Source organism: Marmota flaviventris, chromosome 11 (assembly GCF_047511675.1).
Source record: "Marmota flaviventris isolate mMarFla1 chromosome 11, mMarFla1.hap1, whole genome shotgun sequence".
Taxonomy (NCBI): Eukaryota; Metazoa; Chordata; class Mammalia; order Rodentia; family Sciuridae; genus Marmota; species Marmota flaviventris.
In genome coordinates this window covers 54,258,853-54,276,760 of record NC_092508.1, presented here as the reverse complement: position 1 = coordinate 54,276,760, position 17,908 = coordinate 54,258,853, and the positions used below count along the sequence as shown (strand labels likewise).

At 35.6% G+C, this 17,908-nt stretch overlaps 1 protein-coding gene across 5 annotated transcripts in view; it reads right to left on the bottom strand.

The window, feature by feature from the left end:
- The window catches only part of Ttn (titin), a 263,732-nt gene that overhangs the window by 118,600 nt on the left and 127,224 nt on the right, over positions 1-17,908 (bottom strand). For 2 of the 5 annotated variants that reach the window (XM_071619370.1, XM_071619371.1), the window contains 18 exons: positions 17,155-17,223; positions 16,905-17,009; positions 16,471-16,764; positions 15,597-15,677; positions 14,757-14,834; positions 7,761-7,844; positions 7,574-7,657; positions 7,022-7,105; positions 4,558-4,641; positions 3,781-3,864; positions 3,032-3,115; positions 2,819-2,902; positions 2,615-2,698; positions 2,399-2,479; positions 2,186-2,263; positions 1,718-1,801; positions 1,162-1,254; positions 792-869 (listed from right to left, as the gene is read on the bottom strand). The exons of the other annotated variants lie outside the window; for them this stretch is intronic. In XM_071619370.1, coding sequence (XP_071475471.1) covers positions 792-869; positions 1,162-1,254; positions 1,718-1,801; positions 2,186-2,263; positions 2,399-2,479; positions 2,615-2,698; positions 2,819-2,902; positions 3,032-3,115; positions 3,781-3,864; positions 4,558-4,641; positions 7,022-7,105; positions 7,574-7,657; positions 7,761-7,844; positions 14,757-14,834; positions 15,597-15,677; positions 16,471-16,764; positions 16,905-17,009; positions 17,155-17,223 — 1,713 coding nt within the window. The remainder of the gene's footprint in view (positions 1-791; positions 870-1,161; positions 1,255-1,717; positions 1,802-2,185; positions 2,264-2,398; positions 2,480-2,614; positions 2,699-2,818; positions 2,903-3,031; positions 3,116-3,780; positions 3,865-4,557; positions 4,642-7,021; positions 7,106-7,573; positions 7,658-7,760; positions 7,845-14,756; positions 14,835-15,596; positions 15,678-16,470; positions 16,765-16,904; positions 17,010-17,154; positions 17,224-17,908) is intronic. 5 annotated transcript variants of the gene reach the window in all.

The window sequence follows — 17,908 nt, the reverse complement described above, 5'->3', positions numbered from 1 at the left end:
CCCTTGTAACCACACGATAGCTCACAGTACAGTGGGCTCAGATTTTTTTCTCTCCCGTTTGTTTCTTTTTCTCTCTGTGCCCTCATTATTTTTCCTTTCTTTCTATGAAATGTGGTTTGTTATAATCTCATACTCATTATTTTCTCCTATAAAAACTGTTCTTAAATATACTTAAATAGTGGTCAGAGAAACATTGCCTCTTGGTAGATACCTTTTTCTGGTCGGACTTCTCGTTTTTTGGTAACAGACACAGGCTCTTTCTTTACTGGAACAAGTTTCTTGGGCACCTCAGGCACTTTGAAGATATTAGTTTTGTTTTAGAAAGAGTGTTTAAGAACATTTAAAAATGTTAAGAAAAAAAAATCTGCAAGTCATGGAGCAGCATTTAAATTAGCAGAAGCAAAATAAGGACATCTTTATTCCCTCACTTGCCACAGCAATAAAGACAGCTTATTCGAGTCCACGTTAAGATATCAGAGTGCTTTTAAAAAAATTATGATGACAATGAATACCTGTGGCTTCTGGTGTTTCTGGCTTCTTAACAATTGGAACCTTCTTCACTGGGACAACTTTCTTTGACACCTCAGGTACTTTAAAGATATTAGTAGCATTTAATATAAAATACAAGATGTAATATACCCACATAAATTGTACAAGTCTTTTTAACACCAAAACACACAGATAACAACAAACACAAACACTAATACAACACAACACACAAGAAGGAAAGAATACAATTTTTAGACAGCACACAAAATGACAAAAACATTTCTTTCTTTTCACATAAGTACCTTTAGGAGGTGCAGGTTCTGGTTTTTTGATGACAGGAAATTTCTTCTCTGGGACAATCTTTTTGGGCTCCTCAGGCACTTGAAGAGGAAGAATTTCTTTTAGTGTTAGATGATCATAGGACAAATTAGATGATAACAAATGAACAATAATAATAATAATAGCAAAGACCACACATTTTTCTTTGGCACGTACATTGTAAAATTCTTAGTACCAAGGTTTGATGTGTGAAAATATCTTTTGTTCTTGTTAATGAAGTCAAATTGCAAGCAAGGAGATAGAACCCTGATATTTTACCCTACATATAAGATTTATAATAAAAACACCAACCAGATGACCATATTTTTCCCCACAGTGGATCCTGCCTAGTACCTGGTGGAGGTGGAGGGGCTTCTGGCTCCTCCTCTTCCACAACAGGAGCTGGTTCTTCCTCTGCAGGAGCAATTTCTTCAGGCTCTTCATATACTTTAAAGATATCAGTTAATTTTATTTCAATGGGTGGAACAAATTCTAAAATGCATAAAGCAGCAAAGCAGTAAATAATTATCTTGATTCTTCTCTGGTTTCCATTAATAGATTCTCTTACTTTTGTTAAGCTGAAATCTATTTTATTTGCAGCAACTTCTGTATCTATTGATTTAATGCTTTGAAAGTTCTTGTGGTGTTTAAAGTCATTTAATCTCATCAACCCTCTCATTTTCCTCTGTGTACATTTGACAAACTTTGTTTAATACAAACATGACCTATGTAGATACTGCTGACTGATAACCCTGTGTAGCTTTGAGATGGGAGCTAATTGATAATGAGGACATAAGACAAATAAAGGACAGGAAATGACCAGGAATAATGAGTTAGCCAAGAAGAGAAAGAAAGCTTAAATCATAAATAGTCACAAGTGTGGCAAGCTCATTAGTGGTCTTATGTGTACCTTCTGGGGGAGGAGACTCCACTTTCTTGGGAACTGGAACAGCTGGTTTCTCTTCTATGACAGGTTTCTTGGGCACCTCTGGCACTTTAAAGATATTAGTTAGTTTTACTCTTGAGTAGTTGAGAAGTACATGAAATTTACACCAAATCTACTTCATATTTTGCTCAATTAAATCAAGAATAAATTTCACAACAAGGTCAGGGATCTGTCCTTGGATCCCGACCTAGGGGGAGGAAAATAGGCCTATCAATAACCACAAAACCATGTTAACTCTTCCAATCCTTATAATAAATGCATCAATGTTTTTAAAAAATAGTGATTTTTGAAAAGACATAAACCTTAAACATTCAGAGTAGCTGTTTTGTGGTTGTAACTATAAGATGATTGGCAAACAAAGAGTTCCATAAATAGGGGACTTTGGGGACCAAGAAGGTTACTCTTTTGTAGAACCTCATTAGTGACATGTACCTTTAGCTGGTGGGATTTCTGGCTTTGGAGGAACAGCCACTTTCTTTTCTGGAACAACTTCTTTGGGAACTTCAGGCACTTTAAAGATATTAGTATTTTAACATAATGAATAATCACCAGTAAACATTTGTCACATTTACACAGAACAGAGCACTTTTTTTTAAGAGCTGGAGGCCATATCTATTTCCATCAAAGAATAGAAAGCACTTGTACCTTTAGCAGGTGGAACTTCTGGTTTTTTAACCACAGGAGGCACTTTCTTTTCAGGAACGACTTCCTTGGGGACCTCGGGCACTTTAAAAGATATTAGTAGTTTTTAAGCTCATAGTTTCAATGGCATATGAAAGTCAATTAGACATAGCAGTGAGTGGAATATGACATTTAAAGACAGACATTTTTCTATAGGCAGTTAGTGGCAGTGAAAAGTACCTTTCACTGGTGGTGGTTCAGGTTTCTTGGCCACAACAGCAGGTGCTTTCTTTTCAGGAACAGGCTTCTTAGGTGGCACGGTCACTAAAGTTATTAGAATTTGTTTTAGAAGCAGTGAAGATGAATGCAAAAAGAAACAAGTTCACAGTGCCCAGAACTGCGAGGGCAAGAAGGGGTGAGGCATCCCAGCAGTTTGCCAAGTACCTTTTGGAGGTGGGGCAGGAGCTGGCTCTTCCACAACTTCAGCAGGAGGCTCTTCGGGGACAATTTCCTCAGGCTCCTCATACACTTTAAAGACATCAGCTTGTTTTAATACCAGAATAAACATATATACCATACTTTAAAAAAGTATTTTCATATCACTAAGAAGAGATTTTTCTCTTTTAAAAGATAATAGTTGAATAGTTTTGTGGTTACCTTCAGGGGGAGGACTTTCCGGTTTGGGAGGAATAACTTCCGTCACCTTCTTTTCTGGGACAGCTGCCTTTGGCACCTCAGGTACTTTAAAGATATTAGTATTTTCAAGATTAGACAGAGTAGAGACAAAAGGACTATATCAAGCACAGTGACATCGGGGTGACTACCTTTAACAGGTGGGACTTCTGGCTTTTTAGGAGGCACCACAAGCACTTTCTCTTCCAGGACAAACTCTTTGGCAGTCTCAGGAACTTAAGAGAGATTAGTGAGATTAAATTTAGGATTTACGAAGACCACATGGACTATTTTCAAGAGTAGAAGTCATGTTTTGTGAAGCCTCAGGTGAGTGAGCAGTACCTGTGACAGGCAGGACTTCTGGCCTTTTAAGAGGCACCACAGTCACTTTCTTTTCAGGGACAACTTCCTTGGGAGCTTCAGGCACTTAAAAAGAGATTAGTGAGATTACACTTAGGACATATGAAGACCATGAGGATGAAATATTTCCAAGAGCAGAAGATTTAAATCTTGTGATACCTAAGGTAGTGACAAATACCTTTAACTGGTGGGACTTCTGGCTTTTTAGGAGGCACCACGGTCACTTTCTTTTCATGGACAACTTCCTTGGGAGCCTCAGGCACTTAAAAGAGATTAGTAAGATTATACTTAGGATTTATGTAGACCATGAGGATGAAATATTTCCAAGGGGAGAAGATTTAAATCTTGTGATGTGTGGGGTGAGTGACAAATACCTTTAACTGGTGGGGCTTCTGGCTTTTTAGGAGGCACTACGGTCACTTTCTTTTCAGGGACAACTTCCTTGGGAGCCTCAGGCACTTAAAAGAGATTAGTGAGATTACACTTAGGATTTATGAAGACCACGTAGACTATTTTCAAGAGCAAAAGTTATGTATGTCTTGGGAAGCCTCAGGTGAGTGAGCAGTACCTGTGACAGGTGGGACTTCAGGCTTTTTAGGAGGCACCACAGTCACTTTCTTTACAGGGACAACTTCCTTGGGAGCCTCAGGCACTTAAAAGAGATTAGTGAGATTACATTTAGGATTTGTGAAGACCATGAGGATGAAATATTTTTAAGAGCAGAAGATGATGTAGAACTGTGATGCCCAAGGTGAGTGACAAATACCTTCAACAGGTGGGACTTCTGATTTTTTAGGAGGCACCACATGCACTTTCTCTTCCAGGACAAACTCTTCAGCAGTCTCAGGAACTTAAAAGAGATTAGTGAGATTAAATTTAGGATTTACGAAGACCACATGGACTATTTTCAAGAGTAGAAGTTATGTCTTGTGAAGCCTCAGGTGAGTGAGCAATACCTGTGACAGGCAGGACTTCTGGCCTTTTAAGAGGCACCACAGTCACTTTCTTTTCAGGGACAACTTCCTTGGGAGCTTCAGGCACTTAAAAGAGATTAGTGAGATTACACTTAGGACTTATGAAGACCATGAGGATGAAATATTTCCAAGAGCAGAAGATTTAAATCTTGTGATACCTAAGGTAGTGACAAATACCTTTAACTGGTGGGACTTCTGGCTTTTTAGGAGGCACCATGGTCACTTTCTTTTCAGGGACAACTTCCTTGGGAGCCTCAGGCACTTAAAAGAGATTAGTAAGATTATACTTAGGATTTATGTAGACCATGAGGATGAAATATTTCCAAGAGGAGAAGATTTAAATCTTGTGATGTGTGGGGTGAGTGACAAATACCTTTAACTGGTGGGGCTTCTGGCTTTTTAGGAGGCACTACGGTCACTTTCTTTTCAGGGACAACTTCCTTGGGAGCCTCAGGCACTTAAAAGAGATTAGTGAGATTACACTTAGGATTTATGAAGACCATGACGATGAAATATTTTTAAGAGCAGAAGATGATGTAGATCTGTGATGCCCAAGGTGAGTGACAAATACCTTCAACAGGTGGGACTTCTGATTTTTTAGGAGGCACCACATGCACTTTCTCTTCCAGGACAAACTCTTCAGCAGTCTCAGGAACTTAAAAGAGATTAGTGAGATTAAATTTAGGATTTACGAAGACCACATGGACTATTTTCAAGAGTAGAAGTTATGTCTTGTGAAGCCTCAGGTGAGTGAGCAGTACCTGTGACAGGCAGGACTCCTGGCCTTTTAAGAGGCACCACAGTCACTTTCTTTTCAGGGACAACTTCCTTGGGAGCCTCAGGCACTTAAAAGAGATTAGTGAGATTACACTTAGGATTTATGAAGACCACGCAGACTATTTTCAAGAGTAGATATTATGTCTTGGGAAGCCTCAGGTGAGTGAGAAGTACCTGTGACAGGTGGGACTTCAGCCTTTTTAGGAGGCACCACAGGCACTTTCTTTTCAGGGACAACCTTGGGAGCCTCAGGCACTTAAAAAGAGATTAGTGAGATTAAATTGAGGATTTATGAAGACCACACGGACTATTTTCAAGAGTAGAAGTTATGTCTTGTAAAGCCTCAGGTGAATGAGAAGTACCTGTGACAGGTGGGACTTCGGGCTTTTTAGGTGGAGTCACAGACACTTTATTTTCAGGGACAACCTCTTTGGGAGCCTCAGGCACTTAAAAGAGATTAGTAAAATTATCCCTAGGACTTCTACAGACCATAAGAATGAGACATTTTCGAAAGCAGAAGAATTATGTCTTATAAACCCTCAGGTCAGTTACAAGTACCTGTGACAGGAGGGGCTTCTGGCTTTTTAGGAGGCACCACTGTTTGCTTTCCAGGGACAACGTCTTGAGGAATTTCAGGCACTTAAAAGATATTAGTAGTTTTCCACTTTGGTTAGTGAGGTAACAGGATTAAAAAATGTTTCCAAAAGCAGAAAAGAGATTTCTTCTGAAGAATAAGGAGAGGGGCAAAAGTACCTGCGACAGGGGGAGCTTCTGGTTTGGGGGGCAGGGCCATGGGGACTTTCTTTTCTGGAACTTCTTGAGCAGCTTCAGGCACTTGAAAGATATTAGTAGTTTTTTCATTTAATGAAGAGCCATGGACCAAACTAATTTTCAAGAATGAAAGAGATATTTCTTCTGCAGAACAAAGACCCGGTGACAAGTACCTGTGACAGGTGGGGCTTCTGGCTTTTTAGGAGGTACCACTGGCTTTTTCTTTTCAGGAATAATTTCTTGAGGAACTTCAGGCACTTGAAAAGATATTAGTAGTTTTACACTTTGGTTAATAATGAAGAGAAATGGACTAAAACTGTTTTTCGAGAATGAACGAGATATTTCTTCTGTAGAGTACGGTTTAGCTGACATATACCTGTGACCGGAGGAGCTTCTGGCTTTTTGGGAAGTGCCTTGAGAATTTTCTTTTCTGGCACAACTTCTTGAGCAGCTTCAGGCACTTGAAAGATATTAGTATTTTCAGAATTTACAAATCATGAAGGCACGTATTAGCATGATTGTGAGGAGAATAGGATGGTATTTTTTTTTTCTAAGTGGGAAAAAATACCTTTCACAGGTGGGGCTTCTGGCTTTTTGGGCACAGATATTTTCTTTTCAGGTGCAACTTCTTTAGGAACTTCAGGAACTTTGAAGATATTAGTATCTTTTAGTTTGTAACTATAAAGGGAGAATCTTGACAGCGCATTTCCCACCAAATACAATTTGTGAGACAGGTGGACATTACACACTTTCCCCCGCCCCCCTGAACAGGTGACTGATAACATGTAAGTATACTTACCTTTGACAGGTGGAACTTCTGGCTTTTTGGGAGGAGCCACTGGTACTTTCTTTTCAGGGATGGCTTCCTTTGGTGGCACTTCAGGCACTTCAAAGATAATTTAAAATATGTGTTTAGAATAGGTGAGAACAATTAATATCAGAGCATATAATTATACACCAAGATACTGTGGATAGCTACTGGCATGTTTTAAAAATTAGAATTCTATTACTTTAAGGTTTAAGATTTTTATACATAATTTTCTAGTTAAAAGAGCAGTTATTTGTCTCCCTAATTTGTACAGTTTGACATTACCTTTAGGGGGAGGACTTTCCGGTTTGGGGGGAATAACTTCCGTCACCTTCTTTTCTGGGACAGCTGCCTTTGGCACCTCAGGTGCTTTAAAGATATTAGTATTTTCAAGATTAGACAGAGTAGAGACAAAAGGACTATATCAAGCACAGTGACATCGGGGTGACTACCTTTAACAGGTGGGACTTCTGGCTTTTTAGGAGGCACCACAAGCACTTTCTCTTCCAGGACAAACTCTTCAGCAGTCTCAGGAACTTAAGAGAGATTAGTGAGATTAAATTTAGGATTTACGAAGACCACATGGACTATTTTCAAGAGTAGAAGTTATGTCTTGTGAAGCCTCAGGTGAGTGAGCAGTACCTGTGACAGGCAGGACTTCTGGCCTTTTAAGAGGCACCACAGTCACTTTCTTTTCAGGGACAACTTCCTTGGGAGCTTCAGGCACTTAAAAGAGATTAGTGAGATTACACTTAGGACTTATGAAGACCATGAGGATGAAATATTTCCAAGAGCAGAAGATTTAAGTCTTGTGATACCTAAGGTAGTGACAAATACCTTTAACTGGTGGGACTTCTGGCTTTTTAGGAGGCACCAAGGTCACTTTCTTTTCATGGACAACTTCCTTGGGAGCCTCAGGCACTTAAAAAAGATTAGTGAAATTACACTTAGGATTTATGAAGACCACATGAACTACTCAAGATCAGAAGTATGTCTTGTGAAGCCTCGGATGCGTGACAGCTACCTGTGACAGGTGGGACTTCTGGCTTTTTAGGCGCAGCCAAAGACACTTTCTTTTCAGGGACAACCTCTTTGCACACCTCAGGCACTTAAAAGAGATTAGTATTTTTTACACTTAGAAAATACAAAGACCACAAGACACAATGAAACATTTTTAAGAACAAAAGAACCGTTTTACTCTCTTGAACTTGAGATGGTAGTAGCAAGTACCTGTAATAGACGGTGCTTTTGACTTTGGGGTAGGCACTTCTGTTACTTTCTTTTTGGGGGTCACTTCTTTGGGAGCTTCAGGCACTTTGAAGATATTAGTAAATTTACATTTGAGTCAAAAGTGGTGAACACAACACGAGTTACATTTACACATCACAAGAATTTTCAGGACTAGAAAGGTGGCCCTTTCTATTTTCCATCCTCCCTAGTCCTTGTAAGGGAACCAGTTGAGAATGTACCTTTGACAGGTAAGATTTCAGGCATTTGTGATAAATACACTTTTTTGGGAGGCACATCTTCTCTGAGAGCCTCAAGCACTTTAAAGATATTAATATTTTTACATTGAGGAGTTAAAAGAATCAGGACAAACAGGAAACACATTAGACAGAAGACTTTTTCCAACCCTTTTAAGCTTCCAGCAAGATATACCTTCTTGTGCAGGAACTTCTGGCTTTGGGGGTAGAACCCCAAGTGTTTTCTTTTCAGGGACAGTTTCTTGAGGAACTTCAGGCACTTTAAGAAATTAGTATTTTTACATTGAGTGTTATGAAAATCACAAGGAAGAGCAAATTATTTTCAAAACTTGTTGGAGTCAGTTCTTGAGCCTGAGGGTTTAGTGACAGGTACCTTTAGCTGAGGGAGCTTCTCTCTTTTTGGAAGGAGCTCTTTTTGCAGGAACAACTTCTTGAGGAGTTTCGGGCACTTGAAAGATATTAGTATTGTACATTTAAGAGTTAAAATATTCATGAAAACAGTAGCTACAATAAGATAGCGAATGCAACTTTCTAGAACTTTCTTTCCCTTCTTCATCAATACACTAACCTAGAGGGATTCATGGATCCTTGAGAAGAGGGACTTGCCCTGCTCTACTACCCAGCAGCGTTCTTGTAACACCCACACCCTCATTGCACAGTATAGTCGGCCCTCCGTATCCATGGATTCTGCATCCTCCATTTAACCAGCCACAGATGAAAAAGTCGTGTCTGCACTGTGTATGGATATACTGTTTTTCTTATCATTATTCTCTAAACAACATAGCAAATATATAGTATTTACATTTTATTAGTTATTATGAGTAATCTAAATGATTTCATGTATATGAGGTATTTTATTAATTACATGGAACTGGTACCTCATTTTATGTAAGGAACTTGAGCATCCATGGATTTTAGTATCTGTGGATTCCTGGAACCAATCTTCCATGGAGACAGAGGGAGGACTGTATTTTTTGAATGAATCCTTTTAGTAGAAAGGTTTTAGTTTGTGGTAGGAACAGCCACAAATTCTTTCTTTCTAGAGGGAATTATGAAGCTTTAGTTGCCTTAAAGATATTAGTATGTTTATGTTTAGAGTCACAACGAGTGTTAGAAAAAAACAGTTCTAGGAGCAGAAGATGGATAATTTCTTCTTCCATATCTGTTCAGAGGTGGCATGTACCTTCCATAGGTGGCATTTCTGGCTCTTCAGGAACATCCTCAATGACTTTCATCTCAGGAGCAGCTTCTTTTATGGCTTCTGGTGCATTGAAGATATTAGTATTATTCTCAGAGGTTAAAAGGATCAGTGGAGATATTAATTCCATGAACTGAACCTAAGTGATTTTTATGGCTACTAGGGTGCTTCCTTCAAGAATCTGATGAGATGCAAAATCTTAAGAGTCATCAAATCTTACTCGTTTTTGTTAATTATTCTTTAGCTCCCTAGGGCCCTCTCCATAGTAGACACTTATAAAATAAATGAAGGAATGAGAATAACCATGATGCCTTTTGGGGAGGTGTTTTGATTTCAGAGGGAACTGCCATGGGTTTTGCTTTTACAAGCGACAATGTCTTGAGGTGATTCTAGCACTCTCTAGATATTAATGTAGTATACTTTTGAGTTATGAGGAGCAGTGAAGAGTTCCAGTTATATACAGAAATGCTACAGATTGGGAATCCCCAGAATCTGATTCTTAGTACCAGTATAAACGCCTGATTATCAGGGGTTGTTTTTGTTTTTTTAATTTTTGGTCAATTCAGATGCTATAAATATTAATATTTTTTTTCTTACAATTGTAGGTGTATAGAAAATTAGATTATTGAAAGTAAAAAAAAAAAAAAGACGGCCACTAATGGTATCTTTAACAATTTAGTTTGTGAAGATAAAACAGATGTTCTTATCTGTGTTGGCTTCTTTTTTTGTACCCTCACCTTAGTCACATTAAAGTAGTGTTTTCTGGGGCTGGGTTTGTGGCTCAATGGTAGAGCACTTGCCTTGCAATGTGAGGCGCTGGGTTCGAACATCAGACCACATAAAAATAAATAAATAAAATAAAGATATTTGTCCATCTATAACTTAAAAAAATTAAAAAATGGTGTTTTTTTGAGTTCAGGAGAGAACAACCAAAAGATGCCAGACTGAGAAAGAAAGATCAGAGTACTTGGGTGTTCTTTCAATTCCAGAATATCATGGGCATTATTAAGACATTGTTATTCTGGAAGCTTTGAAAAGTTCCCAGCTTTTAATGTATCTGAAAAATGTTTAAAATGGGAAAATGTATGATGCTTGAAAAATAAAACAGAGCAGGAGTGGAGCAAACATTCAGAACAGAGTGCTCAGGACTGAAACCACAGTGAATGGGCTTAACACATGACCATTTAAAGGAGGAGTTGGTGCCACTAAATGACAGAGGTGCTTGATTATGCACCAGAAGGTAATTATTCATCTCTCATGAGACTGGAATTCCAGAATTTACCAGCCTGTCAAAATCACTTTCCTATTAAAATATTTACTTACTGCTAAAAGCACACATACGAATGTGAAATAGCCGATTCCAAGAGGATTTAACATCGTAGAAATATATTTAGAAAGCGAGTTCCAGAATTAACTGGAATTCTGCCTTAGTTTTATTTTTTTTTTAATTTTTTATACCTTTATTTTATTTATTTTTTTAAATTTTTTATTGTTGGTTGTTCAAAACATTACATATTTCTTGATATATCATATTTCACACTTTGATTCAAGTGGGTTATGAACTCCCATTTTTACCCCATATACAGATTGCAGAATCACATCAGTTACACATCCATTGATTTACATATTGCCATACTAGTGTCTGTTGTGTTCTGCTGCCTTTCCTATCCTCTACTATCCCCCCTCCCCTCCCTGCCTTAGTTTTAGAAGGCTCTCAGATGTGTCTCATGGGTAAGAAATGATATTACAAGAACAGCAACTTCACATCGAATATTTCATTTTCTTTAAGTTATGATTTTCTAAACATATTTCTATGATATTTCTTATTGGAAATCAGTAATTTCATATTCATATGCTTACTTTAGCACTAAGTTTATCTTAATAGGAAAAACAATTCTGGAAGGCTATATTTCCTGAATTTCCAGTCCCATGGAGGACTGAATTATTGCCATCTCATGCACAATCTAACACCTTTGTTATTTGACGGCACTGAATGAACCAATTCAATCTAGTCTTGTGTCCATTATTTCTAGCTAGTCTGATTTTTATTATTTTTAAAGGAAAGATAGCTGTTTCCTATTAAAGAATACATCTGGGTCATATTTGGACATATTATGTATACATTGTTTTCTCTGTTATCCTCATAAACTGTATAACTCAACTATCTTTCATCTGTATAAGTTAAAGATCTTCTCTCTATTGCCTCTTGAGTGGCTCACTGGGACATGCGTATACTTGGTCAAGCTTCTTCTCTGGGGACCCATTTCTCTGAAATGATTTCCTTGGTAACCACTGGTGCTTTGAGGATATTAGTATTTTTACATGTGTTAACCATTACTACAAACACGAGATAAGAAAGCCTATTTATTGGGACTTGTACCTGTTGGTGGTAATGTTTTTCTTCTTTTGGTAACAAGAGTTCGTCTCTCTGGAACCACTTCCTTGAAGATTTCAAATTCTTTAAAGATATTAGTAGTGTTTAGTTAAAACAGGCAAAGACAAAGACATGACAGACAAAGACATGACATACAAAGAATTAGGTATACTGACAGATATTGTAATTTTAAGTTGGAAATTTAATTTTTTTAAATAGTGTATCTTTGTATATTATTTGAGTGAGTCTTGACTTTAGATAGTAATTCCTTGTCTTGGGCATCTTTTTCAGATGCTTTAAAGATATTAGTATTTTAGCATTATAGGTTGTGAGAATGTACATAAAATTCTAAACAGATTTTTTCAACTTTAGAAGAAAGGTTTTCTTCTTTAGATTTTCAGAACTAGAGAATTATACCTTCAGTTGGAGGATGTTCTGGAATTTTAAGAACAGCCTCAGGTAACTCCACCTCTGGAAGAACTTCTCTGGTTATATCAGGTGCTTTAAAGATATTAGTAGGTTTATACTTAGAAGCTGTAAAACAAGTCAATTACATAACATGCAGTTTTTGAATCTTAAAGATATTCATCTGAGTTGGACACAGTTGAAAAATACCTTTGGTTGCTGGTGCTTCTCTTGTTTTAGGAATAGTCACATATATTTTTTCTTCTGGAACAACTTGCTCAGGTGGCTCAGCTGCTTTAAAGACATGAGTACAGTTATATTTATAAATGATGAAGAAAAATATTGAGCTTCTAAACTGAACCCCCAAATCAATTTTTTAAGACTGGATCATTGATGTTATATACCTTTTGCTATTCTGTATTTTGCCTTTTCAGGATGAGTCACAAGCACTTTTTCTTCTACAACCAATTCTTCAGATGCTTCATAAACTTTAAAGATATTAGTATTTAGATAATTAGGGGTATTTCAAGGTAGATGAAGAATAGTATCAATAAAACAACATATAATATACACTCATCACCCAAATTAATGATAGTACACAGACATGAATGCAATGACTGAACATGAGTTTCACTCCCAGTTTTATGATATAGGACTCTTTATGGCATTTATTTATGAGAATGATAATGAAATTGAGGAATTCATCAGGCAAGGACCATAAAATTCTTCAATTTTTTTCTGCAGGAAGTTTTTGATAAAATCATCTAATTGCTCTACTTCTTAATGGATTTGTGCATAAAAATCAGGGAAGATGTTGAGCTACCATGGGGAATTTGCTTTCTACATTTGACCTATTGCAAATTCATGTAAATATTTTCCACTTCTGGGAGGAAAAGTATATTTTAAAATCACATCTCATTTATGGATTCACAGCTTAAAATGAGTGTGAAAATCATTTAGGGATTAGAAGCAGAAAAGAAAAAATGATTAAATATTTGGAAAATAAGGCCAATAAAAATAATAAAGGATTTCTTCAGAATTTAAAAAGGAAGACTGTCTGACAGTAAGAACTAAATTCAAATATAGAAAAGGTATTCAAAGGATGGGGTGATTGTATACTTTTATCACAATATAGTATAATTTTTTTTAGATTAAAAATGGAATATAGCATTTTTACTATTCAGAGTCTTAAATAGAATTCTTTTTTATAATATTTTACTATTAAAATTGTTTAATTGTAGTTTTGTATGAAGGCAAAAAAAAGTCTTGATAATACTTTTTGGGTTTTTAATGGTCTTATAAATTTATAACCACTCGGGCAGCATTGCCAAATGTTAATGATTGTTGTGAGGAGTAAAAAAATAATAATGGTGGAGATCCTGGTTCTTTGAAATTAAACTAAAATATTATGGTTCATTTAATGGTCTAAGAAAACAAATTGCTTCAAAGCAAAAGATGTTTATAAACAGAGGTTAGAAAAATTCAATAAGATAAATGCTTTTTCTAAAATTGGGTAATATTATATTTATTTTTTTAAAGTGTAAGGAGATATATCTTGTCTAAAGCTTGGGGTCATTCAAATTATTTGAGACAAATATTTACAAGATATTAGTATGTTTACTTTTTAAAGTTATATGGATGAACACAGTGAATTTGAGAACACAGATGAAACCAAAGAGAACTTTAAATTTTTCTACACTCACTGTATATTTCTGTGTCTTCGGGAAGAACAATAGGTTTTTCTTCTTCCATAATTTTCTTAGGCATCTCAGGAACTTTAAAGATATTAGTATATTTATTGTTATTAATAAGAAATATAAGATATTAAGAATATAAAGAAACAACATACTAAGATTTAATATCACATTCATTTGCTCTGGGCAATGAAAACTATCTTAGAGATACTTCGTATTGTGATCACTATCAGTGTATACCTTTAGCTGGTGGAACTTCAGGCTTCTTAGGGACTGATACACGAATTTTTTCTTCTGGAACAATTTTCCTGGGTGCTTCAGGTGCTTTAAAGATATTTATTTGTCTTATTTTAAAGAAGATCATAATTGGATATAGACAAATCAAGACCAAAACCAAAAGGGGCCTCTACCAAAGGAGAAAGTCAAAATTCCAGAATTTTGCATGGACGTGCAGTGTATTCCTCTTAGATTTTGCCTTATTGATAAGTTCTTTGTTATATCACAGACACTCTGCTCTTTGGAGATAATGATCATTTGATATTGTCATTTAGAACATTTTTTTACTTATTCCCAGAGCAACGTGAAAAGAGCTTCTAAGATGGATTATATTTGGAAGAGAAGTTGAGGGGTCAATATTATTTCATTATTACTTAAGAAAAGGACCAATAAAAACAGTAACTTTCAGGCTTATGTCTTTGTTCCCAAAGGGTCACCACATAAAAGGAAAGATCATGCTATAGAACAGAAGTTGAAATTTAGATCATTCACAGTCATTTTGTGGCCCTGAGGGGAGAATGGTCTCTCTCCTCTGTAGAAAGTGAATAAAAAGGGATTTATATTAGTGGTAATCAGCAAAGGCAGGTACCTTTAGTTGGTGGAACTTTTGGTTCTTCAGGAACACGAACTTTTTCTTCTACCACAGCTTTCTTGGCCACCTCAGGTACTTTAAAGATAGCAGTAAAAAATTTCTTTTACTTTTAAAAAGTCGTAAAGATTTTTTAACACAGAGAGCATAAGAGATATAAAATACAAAGCAGGATATAGCCACAATATAAAACACAGACATACTTAACAATACTAAAAATGAGTTAAAATTTGATGAAATATCCAGGAGATTTCTCATATTAAAATGGTAAGAACTTGGTATTATTTCTGCTTGACTTGGTGGAATAATCTGTTCTTTCTCTTTTCAGTGATAACTTTCTTATATAAGTTATATGCTTCAGGGACTTTTAAGATATGAGTTTATATTATTTATTAGAAGCTTTACAAAATTTCTATTGTGAAATTCAAGAGGTTAGCAAACATAAAGCAGAGACATTAAACACATAGAAACTATATTTTTATATTTAATATACTTTAATGCCATTTATAATGAATAGGAAAGCAGGGGCTTACGAGTAAAGATATTAGTGAACATAAAATCAAACAGAATCAAAGAAGGATACTTGAGTTCACTCTTTGGTTAACAAGTACATCTAGATGTACTTGGTTAACAAGTACATTTAGATGGTAATGACAACAGTGATTGTCTTTTTTTAAAGAATTTTCTTTGGAACCTCAGTTACTTTAAAGATGTTAGTTTGTTTTAGAAATTCCCAAAACAAAACACCAAAGAAAAACATCAAACAGATGGCAAAGTTATAAAGCAACAAAAGGGCTACTATACATAATTTAGGTAAGTAATTTTTCACCAATAAAATACCTTTAGCTGGTGGCTCTTTTCGAGGAACAACTTTAAAGGGTGGTTTTTTTGGAGGGATGATTTTCTCAGATATCTCAGGCCCTTAAAAGATATTAGTGCTTTGTTTTAGAAAAAAAAAAAAAAACAACTCAAAAGTCTTATGAAGCATTACTTCTAAAGTTAGAATGAAGGCTCACAAAATGCTTTTCTTATATTTTTTGAATTTATATTATGCTTACTTCCAAAAAATATTTGATTTTGCTAGATATTGTCTATATTTTACATTTACTGTATAAAACACATATTTCTTCATCTTACATAATTATTAATTTATGCAAGATTCAGAGTAGTAGAGAACTTAGTTGAACTACAGTTATCCTCAGAATTTACCAGAATGCAGGTATCATTATCAATACTTGCTCTATTTCCTTATTTTTAAAACTAAGACATGATAAAACTGCAAAAGGTTTTGAAAGGCAATTATCAATTTGTGCACTGTTGACCAAAATATTAATAAAGCAATGGTTGTCCGGCCAGAGCAGGTAAATTCTCAGTGAACTGACGAGTTTCTTTATCACTTCATGACACTGGTCAGTTATTTTGGTATCTCTAACAATCAAGTAACAATATTGGTCAGATTTTTAAAAGAATTCACAAATTTATATGTTGATCTCTATAGATATGTACATATCAAATATTACTCTCTTGTCTGTGAAAATTATACTGTGTGGTTAATCTGTATTTGATATCAATGTTTGTTTCAGAGTTTAAATTCATGCTTGAAGTATTTCACAGGTTTTTCTACTGTTTCAAACTAAACATACAAGGTACTTTCAAAAGAAAGCCAGTTAGAGCAAGATATAACAAAGAGTAATATCTGCACAATTCCCTCTACCTTTAGGTGGAGCTTTGGGTTTTTCATATACTTCCACTTCTTCAGCCTCTAAAAACTCTATGACCCTATGGACTTCTTCAGCTTTGTGTTCTTGAAACCTGCGTTCTTCTACTTTGAGGAATTCTTCTACCTCGTGGAATTCTTCTTCTTCGAAGTATTCTTTAACTTCATGGAATTCTTCTTCTTCGAGAGCTTCTTCCACTTTTGCTTCTACTAGTTCTAATTCTAGTCTTTCTTTTACTACTTCCTCTCGTTGGTAGGCAACTGATATTTTTTCTTCAAGAACAGTTCTCCCTGAAAGAGCATCTACTTTAAGAGATTTATTATTTTAAACACAGAAGAAACAAAGAAGTAAATTGAAAATGTAAGAAAACTACTAATAAAAGGCTTGCATGCAACATAAAAAACAAAAACAAAGATCTTTCCAAAAATACCTTTAGTGGGGGGAACAGCTTCTTTTTTAGGCACAAGGACTTTCTTTTCTGGGATTTTCTTTTCTGGGAGTTTCTTTTCTGGGACTTTCTTTGGTACTTCAGGCACTTTAAAGATACATTTTTAATGTTTAAGACCGTCAAGAATAAACTTTCACAGACAACAGACATCATCACCAATCAAGACACAAGGACATAAAACATGAAAGTCTTAAAGGTAAAAGCAGAGATTTAGGTTTTAGAGAAGATGTACCTTTGGCTGCGGGTGCCTCTTTCTTCTGAGCAGGAACAGGTACTTTTTCCTCAGGAATTTTCTTTGGCACTTTAAAGATATTAGGTGTTTTAGTTAGCTGACAATGCTCAAGAGTGCACATAAATAAGAGCATCAGAAACATTGGCATTACAATAAAACATCGACACCACTCTGTACTGTTGGATGCCTATTTTAAAGGCAATAGGACATTTTTCCAGACTATTTATTTGTGCTATCCTTACCCTTAGAAGGTTAGTCCACAAAGAACCTGAGGTTTTTTTTTTTTTAATAGTAGAGATTACCAACATTGGACTTATTTCTACTATTTTTCATTTGATGAACAGTCTTGCAGTAATTAGCATCCCAGAGTACTTAAACTCTAATATGAGCCATACATTCTGTTGGGCACTATGATATTTGCTGAGAAGTTTATTATGATAGGAATTGTATATTCTAATTGGGAAAGATGCTATTGAAAGGATTAACTGAATAGGAAGCAATGAGAATTAAAAATTTTGTAACAACATCAACATTCCATCAACATTCAAAATGGGAGTTCATAACCCACTTGAATCAAAGTGTGAAATAGGATATGTCAAGAACTATGTAATGTTTTGAACAACCATAGAATTAATAAATTTAAGAAAGAGTTAATAAAAAAATAAATTACTATAAAGAAACGGTGAAAGAAGACATTTGCTCTTTGGAAAGAAAATTAATAGGAATTTAAAGATATTAATCAGGATTTGCTATA